Source organism: Phyllopteryx taeniolatus, chromosome 9 (genome assembly GCF_024500385.1).
Source record: "Phyllopteryx taeniolatus isolate TA_2022b chromosome 9, UOR_Ptae_1.2, whole genome shotgun sequence".
Classification (NCBI taxonomy): Eukaryota; Metazoa; Chordata; class Actinopteri; order Syngnathiformes; family Syngnathidae; genus Phyllopteryx; species Phyllopteryx taeniolatus.
The window spans coordinates 8,187,808-8,200,811 of record NC_084510.1 but is presented as its reverse complement, the minus strand read 5'-3'; the positions used below and the strand labels follow the sequence as shown (position 1 = coordinate 8,200,811).

At 41.1% G+C, this 13,004-nt stretch overlaps 1 protein-coding gene across 1 annotated transcript; it reads left to right on the top strand.

The window, feature by feature from the left end:
- The first annotated feature begins 301 nt into the window (after positions 1-301).
- Positions 302-12,763, top strand: tfe3b (transcription factor binding to IGHM enhancer 3b). The gene is made up of 9 exons (XM_061783945.1): positions 302-474; positions 3,689-3,882; positions 3,967-4,191; positions 4,643-4,738; positions 5,474-5,585; positions 5,685-5,741; positions 5,845-5,920; positions 6,099-6,246; positions 10,750-12,763. Exons 2-9 carry the CDS (start codon positions 3,691-3,693, stop codon positions 11,212-11,214), a joined length of 1,371 nt encoding a protein of 456 aa, XP_061639929.1. The 5' UTR covers positions 302-474; positions 3,689-3,690; the 3' UTR covers positions 11,215-12,763.
- The last annotated feature ends 241 nt before the right edge of the window (positions 12,764-13,004 follow it).

The window sequence follows — 13,004 nt, the reverse complement described above, 5'->3', positions numbered from 1 at the left end:
TTTGTATCAAAACCGCTTTTTAAATACATTCAAAAATAGCTGGAAAAACCTTTTTTCTCCACTTCTCATTTCAAATCTTATTCAATTTGTTACATGTAATAATATGATGAGGCAATTACATGGTTTCACGTCAATAATGGACCTTTAAGGGAAACATAACAACCCCTGTTAGTAATCATCTTCCTAAAGTCAAGGTCTTTTCCCCCTCAATGTTTTTTTTTTTTTTTTTTTTTAATTCTTATTAACATGTACAGTACATATGCAAACAATTGCTTCCTATAGTCAACAAGTTCCGGGTAAAAAGTCGGAGGATGACCTCAGCGCGTCGGCTCGAGGAGGTAAACAAGGCTGTTTGGGCCGAGGTGGCCATAGCTAGCGCTAGCTGCTGTTAGTTCAACGACTTAAAATGTCCAGAAACACAGAGGACCTACTGGATTCATGGCTGTGATCACGTCGAACATTTCTGTTCTTACAGTATGTTTTTTAAAGTTACATTTCTACCTTTAACGCGTTAACCCGGTAGCGTTAGCTCCTTCGACAATTAATAATCATGATTGCTAGCTAAGCAACAACTCTTCCCCCCCCCGCACCCTACGAAAAAAATCCCCCCAAAAACCCGACCTTTTAAATGTTACAAATACACTAACGCTCCGAATTTAAACGCGTATTTTGCTTGATAGGCAGCTGGTAGATAACAGGAATAATAAAAAAATAATTATATATATATATATATATATATATATATATATATATACATACATACACACACACTGTATAAACCTCGGTGTGCACCTTTTATCATGAAGTTGTAGTTAGGGCCTCCCGACACTTAGCTGTCAAATGAGCACTCCTAATTTGTGACCACCAGTTTGATATGTAATACAGTAGATCAGTATTCATCGATTTAAGTGTTGACTTAAAATGAGAGGGCTATTTCATACGTAGGCAATTAATAATTATTACCCAGTAATATACATTAAGAGCATTATTAATGTACAATGTGCAATTCAATTGACACTGCACAGACTATTTCAAGCCCCGATCGCAAGCAAGATGTAACAAGCTACTAACAGGTTACTAACAAATCGTTGCTAATGTGGGGCACAGCAGAACCCAGTCAGTTTCAGTAGTTTGGATTATTTCAATCCAATTGCAGCACTCGAAGCTGTTTGACACAAACCAGCACAGACATTTAGAAGAAAAGTGTTAAAGGTGAAGACAATTGGCCATTTTGATTTGATACAGGCTGTTTCTGTCAAATCATTAAGACTGGTTTTCCAAATTCAGAGGAGGAAAGCAAATGTCTATTGCATGTACAACCCTAATTCCAATGAAGTTGGGACGTTGTGTTAAACATAAATAAAAAACAGAATACAATGATTTGCAAATCATGTTCAACCTATATTTAGTTGAATACAGTCCAAAGACAAGATATTTAATGTTCAAACTGATAAACTTTATTGGTTTTAGAAAATAATCATTAACTTAGAATTTTATGTCTGCAACACGTTCCAAAAAAGATGGGACGGGGTCATGTTTACCACTGTGTTACATCACCTTTTCTTTTAACAACATTCAATAAACGTTTGGGAACTGAGGACACCAATTGTTGAAGCTTTTTTAGGTAGAATTCTTGATGTACAGCTTCAGCTGTTCAACAGTCCGGGGTCTCCGTTGTCGTATTTTACGCTTCATAATGCGCCACACATTTTCAATGGGAGACAGGTCTGGACTGCAGGCAGGCCAGTCTAGTACCCGCACTCTTTTACTACGAAGCCATGCTGTTTTAACACATGCGGAATGTGGTTTGGCATTGGCTTGCTGAAATAAGCAGGGGCGTCCATGAAAAAGACGTTCCTTGGATGGCAGTATATGTTTCTCCAAAACCTGTATGTACCTTTCCGCATTAATGGTGCCTTCACAGATGTGTAAGTTACCCATGCCATTGGCACTAACAGCCCCATACCATCACAGATGCTGGCTTTTGAACTTTGTGTCCATAACAGTCCTGATGGTTCTTTTCCTCTTTGGCCCGGAGGAGACGACGCCCACAATTTCCAAAAACAATTTGAAATGTGGACCGTCGGACCACAGAACATTTTTCCTCTTTGCATCAGTCCATCTTAGATGAGCTCGGGCCCAGAGAAGCCGGCGCCGTTTCTGGGTGTTGTTGATAAATGGCTTTTGCTTTGCATAGTAGAGTTTCAAGTTGCACTTACGGATGTAGCGCCAAACTGTATTTAGTGACATTGGTTTTCTGAAGTGTTCCTGATCCCATGTGGTGATATCCTTTACACATTGATGTCATTTTTTGATGCAGTGCCGCCTGAGGGATCGAAGGTCACGGGCATTCAATGTTGGTTTTCGGCCTTGCCGCTTGCTTACATGCAGGTATTTCTCCAGATTCTCTGAACCTTTTGATGATATTATGGACCGTAGATGATGAAATCCCTAAATTCAATTGTACATTGAAGAACATTGTCCTTAAACTGTTCGACTATTTTCCCACGCACTTGTTCACAAAGAGGTGAACCTCGCCCCACCTTTGCTGGTGAATGACTGAGCAATTCAGGTAAGCTCCTTTTCTACCCAATCATGGCACCCACCTGTTCCCAATTAGCCTATTCACCTGTGGGATGTTCCAAACAGGTGTTTGATGAGCATTCCTCAACTTTCTCAGTCTTTTTTGCTTTTTTGGAACGTGTTGCAGCCATAAAATTCTAAGTTAATGATTAATTGCTAAAATCAATAAAGTTTATCAGTTTGAACATTAAATATTTTGTCTTTGTAGTGTATTCAATTAAATATAGGTTGAACATGATTTGCAAATCATTGTATTGTGCTGTTTTTATTTATGTTTAACACAATGTCCCAACTTCATTGGAATTGGGGTTGTAAGAGTTACCCTGATGCAGAGGTGCTGCAAGGGATTCAATCCCTCCATGAAAAAAAAAAAATCTCACTTTAGACCTTGTGAATGTCACAACTTTATGATATATTTTCTAAGGCCCCTTTCAGTCATTGGCCCATTGGGGCCTTCTTGTCAACTTCCCCCAAGCAGGCACCCTTACTCTGATGTGATCAATCTTAGTCTATGCCGACAGGATGTGTTTGACGAAGCATTCACTCTAGAAGATTGTGCTACACATTGATTGCCTACACAGATTGTTTCATTGACCAGGTTGGCAAAAATGAGCTTCGTCTCTCCCCATTTAGTTGTGTTTTCAAATAATATAAGTGTCCACACTCCTCTGCGCGCATTTAAGAGCCTCAATAATATGGCAGCTTGGGAATGACTCCCGGGATGCGGTTGAAACATTGAGGAGTAAAAAAATAGACATGAGATGCACCAATCGAGTATTTAATTAACCAACAGACATGTATGCTTTTGGAATGTGGTACTGAAGGAAGTTGGGGGGGGGACCACAAGCACAATGAAAATGCAAACTCTACATACGAAGTCCAGATTCAAACCTTGACCCTTCGAACTGTGAGGCAGACTTGCTAACCACTCGCCAGCTGAATTCACCAGAATATTGTAGTTCATTTTTTCCCTGTATGGTTAGTGTGAGATGAAGTGACCAAGCATTATCCTAGTAAAAAATATCAATATCCTTGTGCTGCTGTTCTAAAATGCTCTCTTGATTTATTTGCAGCTTCATTGTTAGATGTTGATTGTTGTCCTCAGCTATGTCGTCACGTGTGTTGATGCGGCAGCAGCTGATGCGAGAACAAGCTCAGGAACAGGAGAGGCGAGAGGCCCAGCAACAGGCCTCTGCCTCTCAGCTCCGGCCCACCGACTCCACGCCTGCCATCTCCGTCTCACTGCCTCCAAATGCTGCCCGCCCGCCTCCAGCACAGGTGCCCGTGGAGGTGCTGAAAGTAAGTGTGTCCTCTGTGTCTCCTGTCACAGTGCTGTCAGTCTTTATACAAGAAAAGCTCTGAACTAATGCTTGAATAATGCAGGTGCAGACCCATCTAGAGAACCCCACCAAGTATCACATCCAGCAAGCACAGAGGCAACAGGTGAAGCAGTACCTCTCCACCACTCTGAGTAACAATGCAGTTACTCAGACGCTTGGTGTGTCGCCTGTGCCACAGTGCAGCTCCGCCCCTGAGGTTGCACACACTGCCAGCAGTGCCCCTAACAGCCCGATGGCCCTTCTTAACATCAGTTCCAAAAAGGAGGAAGTATGCCAAATTCCTTATTTTTTAACAGCAGTTTGCTGACGCAGCAGATGACACATTCTTGCCAATAGTTGTCTCTCTGTTAACTTCCAGTGTGTTTTTGGAGAAGTTGGAAGTCAAACCTTCAGCACACTTCGTACTTAATTACTTTTTGTTCGTTCTGCAGTGATGTGGCCCCAGGTCCCAATTTAATGTTGCATGCCTTTTGTCATATACTTGTTGGCCTGGTGTCACAATATGATGTTAAATACTGCACCCGCAGATTAACCATGCCAGCTCTCCACTTGCACGTCTGTTTATCTTTTCTTTTCTTTTTTTATAACTTAGCCAACTGAATTATTTGTACTTCACATAGTGCTCTCTGTACAGTCCTGAACATTGCTTGCGTATGATCTTACACTAATAAGCTTTGCTCACCCTTTGCCATGTGTTCCCTCTCATCTACTTTATATAGATCGAAGATGTTATCGATGACATAATTAGTCTTGAATCCAGTTTTAATGATGACATCATTACATTGATTGACTCAGGTCTTCAGTTACCTAGTACGGTAAGAAATATTCAGTTTCTTTTACCACATGTACCCCCCCAAAACAATTTTTAAACACTTGAATTTTACTTAATAAATTGCAGAATATTAGAAAAACTGTCTCACAACCTTTGTAGATACACGTTTTGTTTTTCCTTGAATGGAACATGTTTTAACTGCGTGGAATTCTGACGATGGAATAGCTGTTTTAGTAAATATATGCTTTTGGCACATACTTACCATTTGTCACAAACGTGCTGCCTGGGCGGGGTTATCAGTCAGGATACACGGCAAGAAGTCAGAGGACCTGTTTAGTTCTCATTAAAACGTGGATTGCAAAGATAGCAGGTTTACAGGCACCAAGGAATTGCCAAATATTTGCCATTTAACAGAAAATGAGGATTATGGTGATGTTGGAAGAAAGAAAAAAGAAGAACAGCGAGGTAAAAGCAGTTTGTAATCTTTAAAGTGGAACAATGTAATATTGTTTTTACATGTAGCAAATGTAAAATGACATGAATATGTACATTATTGTGTGCTTAAATGATGTCACGCAAACCATCAATAGGATTATGTATGACAATTTGTATTTCACTGATACCACGCCAGATTAAATTTGGAGCCCTGGGAGGTGGTTGCTTTAAGAGTTGAAGCAAGAATGGGGAAGTTATGCTTTTCACATATTCCTTGCATGTAACTCCACTTTGGGAGTCAGCATGTGTTGCAGCTACTGTATAACAAGTTTGTTTTATTTAGCTCCCAGGAAATCTGCTGGATGTGTATCACAGCCCTGGAATGGCGGCACCCACTCTCACTGTCAGCAACTCCTGTCCTGCTGAGCTTCCAAATATAAAAAGAGAAATTACTGGTATGGTCCAATCTGTGCAATTTACTCGTATGTGTAGCAGAATTTAAACAGTTTAATATAATCTGCGGGGTAACTTCATGAAACACAATTGTCTTTCAGATGCTGATACCAAAGCTTTTATGAAGGAGAGGCAAAAGAAAGACAACCACAACCTGAGTATGTTGAGATTTATTGTCTGGTCACTTTGTAAAATCAGCTTCTACTGTTATCTGCAATAACATAAATAACGCTTCTTTCACTATTTTTTGGTTCTTAACAGTTGAAAGGAGGCGGCGATTTAATATTAATGACCGTATAAAGGAGCTTGGTACTCTCATACCCAAGTCAATTGACCCGTGAGTCCTAGCTTGTTTTTTGATGTTCATTTACTTTCCTAAACCTTTAAGTGAGTAGGAGACTAACTTTTAGTGTTTGTGAAATCTCTGCAACATCAATCTAGAAAAACAATGTTGTTTACTCCCCCCCCCCCCCCCCCCCCCCTGCAAAACTTGCATATTATTGCACTGATGACAGTGAGATGCGCTGGAATAAAGGCACTATTCTGAAGGCCTCTGTGGATTACATCCGGAAGTTACAGAAGGAGCAACAGCGAGCCAAGGATATCGAACTGCGGCAGAAAAAATTGGAGCAAGCGAACCACGGTTTAATGTTGCGTATCCAGGTTAGTATTTGCCCTCCATTACGATCTGTTGAATCTATAAGCCTGCATTGGCAGTATACACTGGGTACGGAAAGTATTCAGACCCCCTTAAATTTTTCACTCTTTGTTATATTGCAGCCATTTGCTGAAATCATTTGTTATTTTTTTTAAATTTTCCTCATTAATGTACACACAGCACCCCATATTGAGAGAAAAAAAACGGAATTGTTGAAATTTTTGCAGATTTATTAAAAAAGAAAAACTTAAATATCTCACAGCCATAAGTATTCAGGCCCTTTGCTCAGTATTTAGTAGAAGCACCCTTTTGAGCTAATACAGCCAGGAGTCTTTTTGGGAATGATGCACCTGGATTTCGGGATCCTTTGCCATTCCTCCTTGCAGATCCTCTCCAGTTTTGTTAGGTTGGACGGTGAACGTTGGTAGACAGCCATTTTCAGGTCTCTCCAGAGATGCTCAATTGGGTTTAAGTCAGGGCTCTGACTGGGCATTCAAGAACAGTCACAGAGTTGTTCTGAAGCCACTCCTCTGTTATTTTAGCTGTGTGCTTATGGTCATTGTCTTGTTGGAAGGTGAACCTTACAGTGGTCTTGAGCACTCTGGAGAAGGTTTTCGTCCAAGATATCCCGGTACTTGGCCGCATTCATCACTCCTTCGCTTGCAACCAGTCGTCCTGTCCCTGCACCTGAAAAACACCCCCATAGCATGATGCTGCCACTACCATGTTTCACTGTTGGGACTGTATTGGACAGGTGATGAGCAGTGCCTGGTTTTCTCCACACATACCGCTTAGAATTAAGGCCAACAAGTTCTATCTTGGTCTCACCAGAGAATCTTATTTCTCACCATCTTGGATTCCTTCAGGTGTTTTTTTAGCAAACTCCATGCAGGCTTTGATATGTCTTGCACTGAGGAGAGGCTTCCGTCGGGCCACTCTGCCATAAAGCCCCGACTGGTTGGAGGGCTGCAGTGATGGTTGACTTTCTAGAACTTTCTCCCATCTCGTGACTGCATTTCTGGAGCTCAGCCATAGTGGTCATTGGGTTCTTCTTTACCTCTCACACCAAGGCTCTTCTCCCCCCGATTGCTCAGTTTGGCCGGACGGCCAGCTCTAGGAAGGATCCGGCAACCAAGACCCTAAAAGGTTTAGAAGCAGTGCATAAAAATTGGAAGTACCTCTACCACCACCACCACTGCAGCACAATCAGCACTTTGATGTCATACCATGTTATTATAAAAAGATTCACCTATACGCAGATTTAAAAAAAAAAATAAAAAATATTGCTGGGTCTACCTGTTTTTCGCAGAAACTGCTTATTGGTGGTATTTTCCCGCTTAATCATGTTTTGTTTTTTTCGCGATGAAAACAATTCTGAAAAAAAGTGTGAAATTTTTGTAATGAATTTTTTTCATGGCAATTTGCGGATTTTCGCTATTAGCGGTTGGGCCCAGTCCCTTGTCACTTGTGGGGAGTGGGGTCCACTGTACAATATTTATACAAAATGGTTTAAAAGTAACTTTTTGTGTCTAGTATATTGTTCTTTATCCTCTTATTGTATTTATTTGAACATGAGTTGTATACTTGAGGTCAGAATAAATGTAATGTCTTCATTGTAGCCTATGTACTGTGCAGCAAAATCTAAAGTGTTGTTAAGGTCCACAGCATTGAAGAGCTCCAAGTTGACTGTCAATGGCTAAATCGCAACTAGCTTAGTGTTTCCGCCTTCAACCAGAGCAGTTGCTTGAGGCTCTGATGCAAATAGAATTTTGAGGTCATTTTGACAAAAAACACTTTTGAAACATAAAAACACGACATAGAGTCACTTGGCAATAAAAGGTTACCAGTAGTGTGGTAATGCTGATACAATTACAGTTGTGCAAATGATGCAGAGTCCTCGAGCAATTTAATGGCAAGAGGGAAGAAGCTGTTGGAATGTCTGCTGGTTTTGGTTTGCATTGTTCAATAGCGCCTACCACCTGAGGGAAGGAACTGGTACCCCCCTACCTACCCTTGAGGACTTGCACGCTGCCAGAACTAAGACTAGATCATGCAAAATCCTCTTCGACCCGCCACATCCTGTTCACCACCTCTTCCAGCTCCTTCCCTCAGGTAGGCGCTATCGAACAATGCAAACTAAAACTAGCAGACATTCCAATCTTCTTCCCTCTTGCCATTAAATTCTTAAACAGTTACAATTCCATTGTAACATGCTGGGAATTTTGTCTTGAGGTTGTTGTCACATCTCTGTCGGGCCAATTATACAGTATTCGTGCACTCACTGTAGTAGTCTTCCCACTCTGCACTATTTGCATTACTGTTGTTGACCAATACTGGCCATTCGTGCTTGAGAAGTATCTGCACCATTTGCACTATTGATATTTTTCTAGATTATCGCACTACTAGTCACTTTAATCTCCTTAAATTTCTTGAATTCGCTCCGCCATTTTGTCAAGAAAAAAAAAAATCAGCATTACCACATTACTGGTAAACTTTTATTGCTCAGTGACTCTTCGTACTGTGTTTTTATGTCTCAAAAGTATTTTCTGTCAAATGGCTGCCTGTTGTCGTACTAGAGCGGCTTCAAAAAAAGACAACAGACAAATTCCTTGTGTGTTTTTGACATACAGGGCAAATAAAGATGATTCTGATCCTGAAGAGGTGGTGACCAGGATGTGGAGGGTCCAAGAGGGTTTTGCATGCTCTTGTCTTAGTTCCAGCTGCGTGCAAGTCCTCAAGGGTGGGTTTATTGTTCTCTGCTTGAGGGGATGGTCACTTGTAGTTGGTTAGTGATTTTAGTCCTCACCAGACTGACTAGCTAGAGTCGCTAGCAGTAAACCGTTTTTCCAGCTTTTCTGCATAATTTCTCTTTGTGATGTTAATTTCGGTTGTCAGCAGTTTTCTAGCACAATTGTACAGGGCTTTGTCCCCACTTCGGTAGGCGTGCTCTTTAGCCTGCCAAAGTTGCTGAAATTTACCGGTGAACTACGGCTTGTTGTCATTGAACGTGCAATATGTCTTTGTTGGTACATACACATCCTCACAGACACTGATACAGGATTTGACACTGTCCATATAGTCATCTGGGCTGCCATTTGAAGTTTCAAAGACACTCCAGTCTGTGCCGTCTAAACATCCTTGAAGTTATAGCCTTGCTTCATTGGCCCACTTCTTCACTGTTTCCACCATAGGCTTTGCACATTTAAGTTTGTGCCTGTATGTTGGTATTAAGTGAATTAAGCAGTGATCAGATGAGCCCAGAGCTGCACGGGGAATAGCACAGTATGCGTCATAGCGGAGTGGGCCAGCCACGGTTTCTGTTTACTCCCACAACATGCAAATGGCAGTGGAGCAAGAAAAGTACGACACTGATTGGCTATAGTCGCGCACATTCCTGGCATGTTTGATCAAGGAAATATGCACACAGCTGATCATCAGCGACATCAACGAGAAATTAATCACAATCGTATTATCACCCAGCCCTATTCTGTAGTTTAAATACTTGTTTCAAGGTTCATTTAAAAAAAATGTTTAAGCCTGTCCTCTTGCTGTTAAACATTTTGGAAATTACAACTGGTTAGCACATTCGCCTCACAGCTCTGATGACCCGGGTTCAAATCTGGACTCGCCTGTGTGTAGTTTGCATGTTCTCCCCGTGCCTGCGTGGGTTTTCTCCGAGTACTCCAGTTTCCTCCCACATCCCACAAACATGCACTGTAGGTTAATTGAAGACTCTAAATTGTCCTTAGGTATGGATGTGAGTGTGAATGGTTGTTTGTTTATATGTGCCCTGCGATTGACTGGCAACCAGTTCAGGGTGTACCCCGCCTCCTGCCCGATGATAGCTGGGATAGGCTCCAGCATACCTGCGACCCTAGTGAGGATAAGCGGTGTAGAAAATAGATGGATGGATGGATTTTTGGATGCCTGTCAGAAGCAGACCGAACATTTTCAAAAGGTTGCAAAAAAGGGGAAGCTTAGGCTACAGCACAGACAAAAAGTGGGTGTCCAGGATCAAAGGTGAAGTGACCGCCGTGACTAGAAAAGGAGCTTGTGAAATCATCATTTCCTTTGGATAGACAACAATAACCCATCCCCATACTCACCTGGTGTAGCACCATTAGATTATCATGTTTTTTTGACCTTTAAAAGATAGAGTTAGGGGTCAGCACTTCACTGATGATGAACAAGTTAAGTTGTAAAAAACTGGTTAAAAGTGCATCCTACTTAATTTTAGGCTGGCGTACGTGCCGTTGTTCATCAATGGACAGTCGGTGTTGACAAAAGAGAGATTATATTATTATATTGAAAAGTAGTGATGACGTATTTTGCCTTTCTATGGCATTAGATAAAGCTAGAGGAAAATTGCTCATCGTTGAGTTACCTTGTGTATGAAGTGCGCTATATTAATACATTTGCATTACTTTTTGACTGACCCTTGTATATTGTGGTGTCATTTTAACATACAGGCATAGTTGAAAATGAATATATGTGGGTGTTCTTCTCAGGAGCTGGAAATACAGGCACGTGTCAATAGTCTCTCTTCCAACACCAGCATTTCCTCTGGTCTGAACTCCAGTCCTGCCCTGCTGCAGCAGCACAAGCAAACCATTCAGAACGGCCAGTCCCTACACCCCAGCGCTGACGCAACGTCCGGGCTTAATCTCCTCAGTATGGGCGTGGCAGCCATCGGACAGCCTCTGCCCACTGCCTTCCTCTCCCCACCTTCCTCAGACTCTCCTGCTGGAGTCACCATCAGCAGCCCTTTAGACTTGGGCAGTTTGAGCTTTGCTGAGCTGGACGACACCTCCACAGCGCTTTACCCTGATGTGGGTTTGGGGGACATTCTTATGGACGATGGGTGCACCCTCTCTCCAGAGGCGGTGGCTGAGCCCCTCTTTTCTCCTCTGTCACCGGGTGCCTCTAAAAGCAGCAGCCGCAGGAGCAGCCTCAATATGGATGAGGACTTGTGATGCGCTCTGAGAGGTGCACACGCACTAGCAGAGACTGAATGTTAGCATGCAATTTGTCTCTTACGGTAGGTGAGTTTGTTTGTAGGACGGTTGACCAGAAGCATTTTAAAGTAAATATTCAGATTGAAACCAACCTAAATGTTAGTGAGACTAACATTTCCCCTCTTATCCTGGGACACGTAAATGTTATATATGCTATTTGTGTGTCAATGCAATAGTATTAAAACAGAATATTTTACACTCCAGGGATGCTTAAAAATATATTAACAAATGTTTTAAGATTTAAGAGTAATATAATATATTTGCTTGAATTTATAATGTGGTCATACATAGGGAAGATTTTTTTTGGCCTTATTAACGTGACAGTATTGGCAAAAGCAAATAGATGCAGACATAAGTTTTCTTTGTTGACTGGAATCAGGGTTTACACGCTTCCTTGTTGGGATGTCTAGAGGGGATACAAAAGGGATACGCTTAAAGTGAATTGGCACATAATTGTGAAATACTTCTCCTCATGGTGTATATACAGTAAGAATATTTTATTTTCCAGCAATTTATTGCACCTTATGTTATTGCAATCTATGCATTTTATGAGAGATGTTTTTCTGCTATGACACACAATGGGTGCATGTATTTTTACGAGCTTGAGACCTGCTGCTGCTACTGCTGCTAGTTAGCCAAAGCAGGACTTCTTAAAGTGTAGCTATAGTGCAAATTACAAATCACTGTTCTATTTTTCAACATATTCAGCTTCACAATAAAACATACAGATCAATTTGATTATTTTTACAGTAATGCTGTACTTCATATTTTTTATACCGGGATAATTGATTGAGGTGCAGTTTGTGTCTTGTGACTAATATTTGTGTTTGTGATTGTTAGTCTCCATTAACCTTGGTGATCACTGGCTGATTTTACCTGATAATTTCATTTCAATTTTTTGCTTCTGGAGGTGAGGGTGTCAAATGATCTATCAATGCAATGTGTTCCAAGTTGAATTATGTTTTGTTTTAAACAAACCACTATTGTGCAGGTATACTATGACGTACCGATAAACTTCAAAAAGGCATTTAATTCATTAACTGCATCATGGAACTTTAAATTAATGAATGTGTACTAGCCTATTCATGTTTTTCTAACATCGTTGTACTGTTTTTGAGTTTGTGTCAGAACATTTGTAAAAGTCGTATGCTTGGATTTGCGATTTTGCTGGTGTTACAGTAACACGTGAACTGAAAGAGCCCAGTTAGTTTTGACACTAATTAATGTGATTGGTTGTCCTCTCCTGCAAGTACTCCAAGGCACATTTTTAGCTGAAATTAGCTAGTTTAGAGCCACTTATTGAGCAATTCTAAAATCAAGCATCAAATGAAAAGCTTTTTTTCTGCTCCTACATACACGTAAATGCTTTCCAAAACTTGAAGCACGTCCAACTTTTCACAAATGTATGAACAACATTGTCTCTCACTTTGTCAAATTTGTGTTTTTTGGTCATGCTCAATGGAGTGTCTTTCGGCAAATTTTAACAAATAAACTATTCTTTCGGTTGTTTAAGTGTTATTTTCTGCTTGCTGCCAAGATTCGTGGTAGAGCATTTGAGAGATTTCCATGGCAAGATCCAGGCACTCTGAAGCCTGGAGACAGAGATCACAGATACTGCAGTCACATTGGCAGGAGAATAGTTCTTGACATCTGCATACATTACAGAGTTGAGTAATATTCAGGAGACTGCATGGTAGCTGGCTTGCAGCAGAACAGTGAAGAGCACAGGTACTGGGAACATCCTCTGA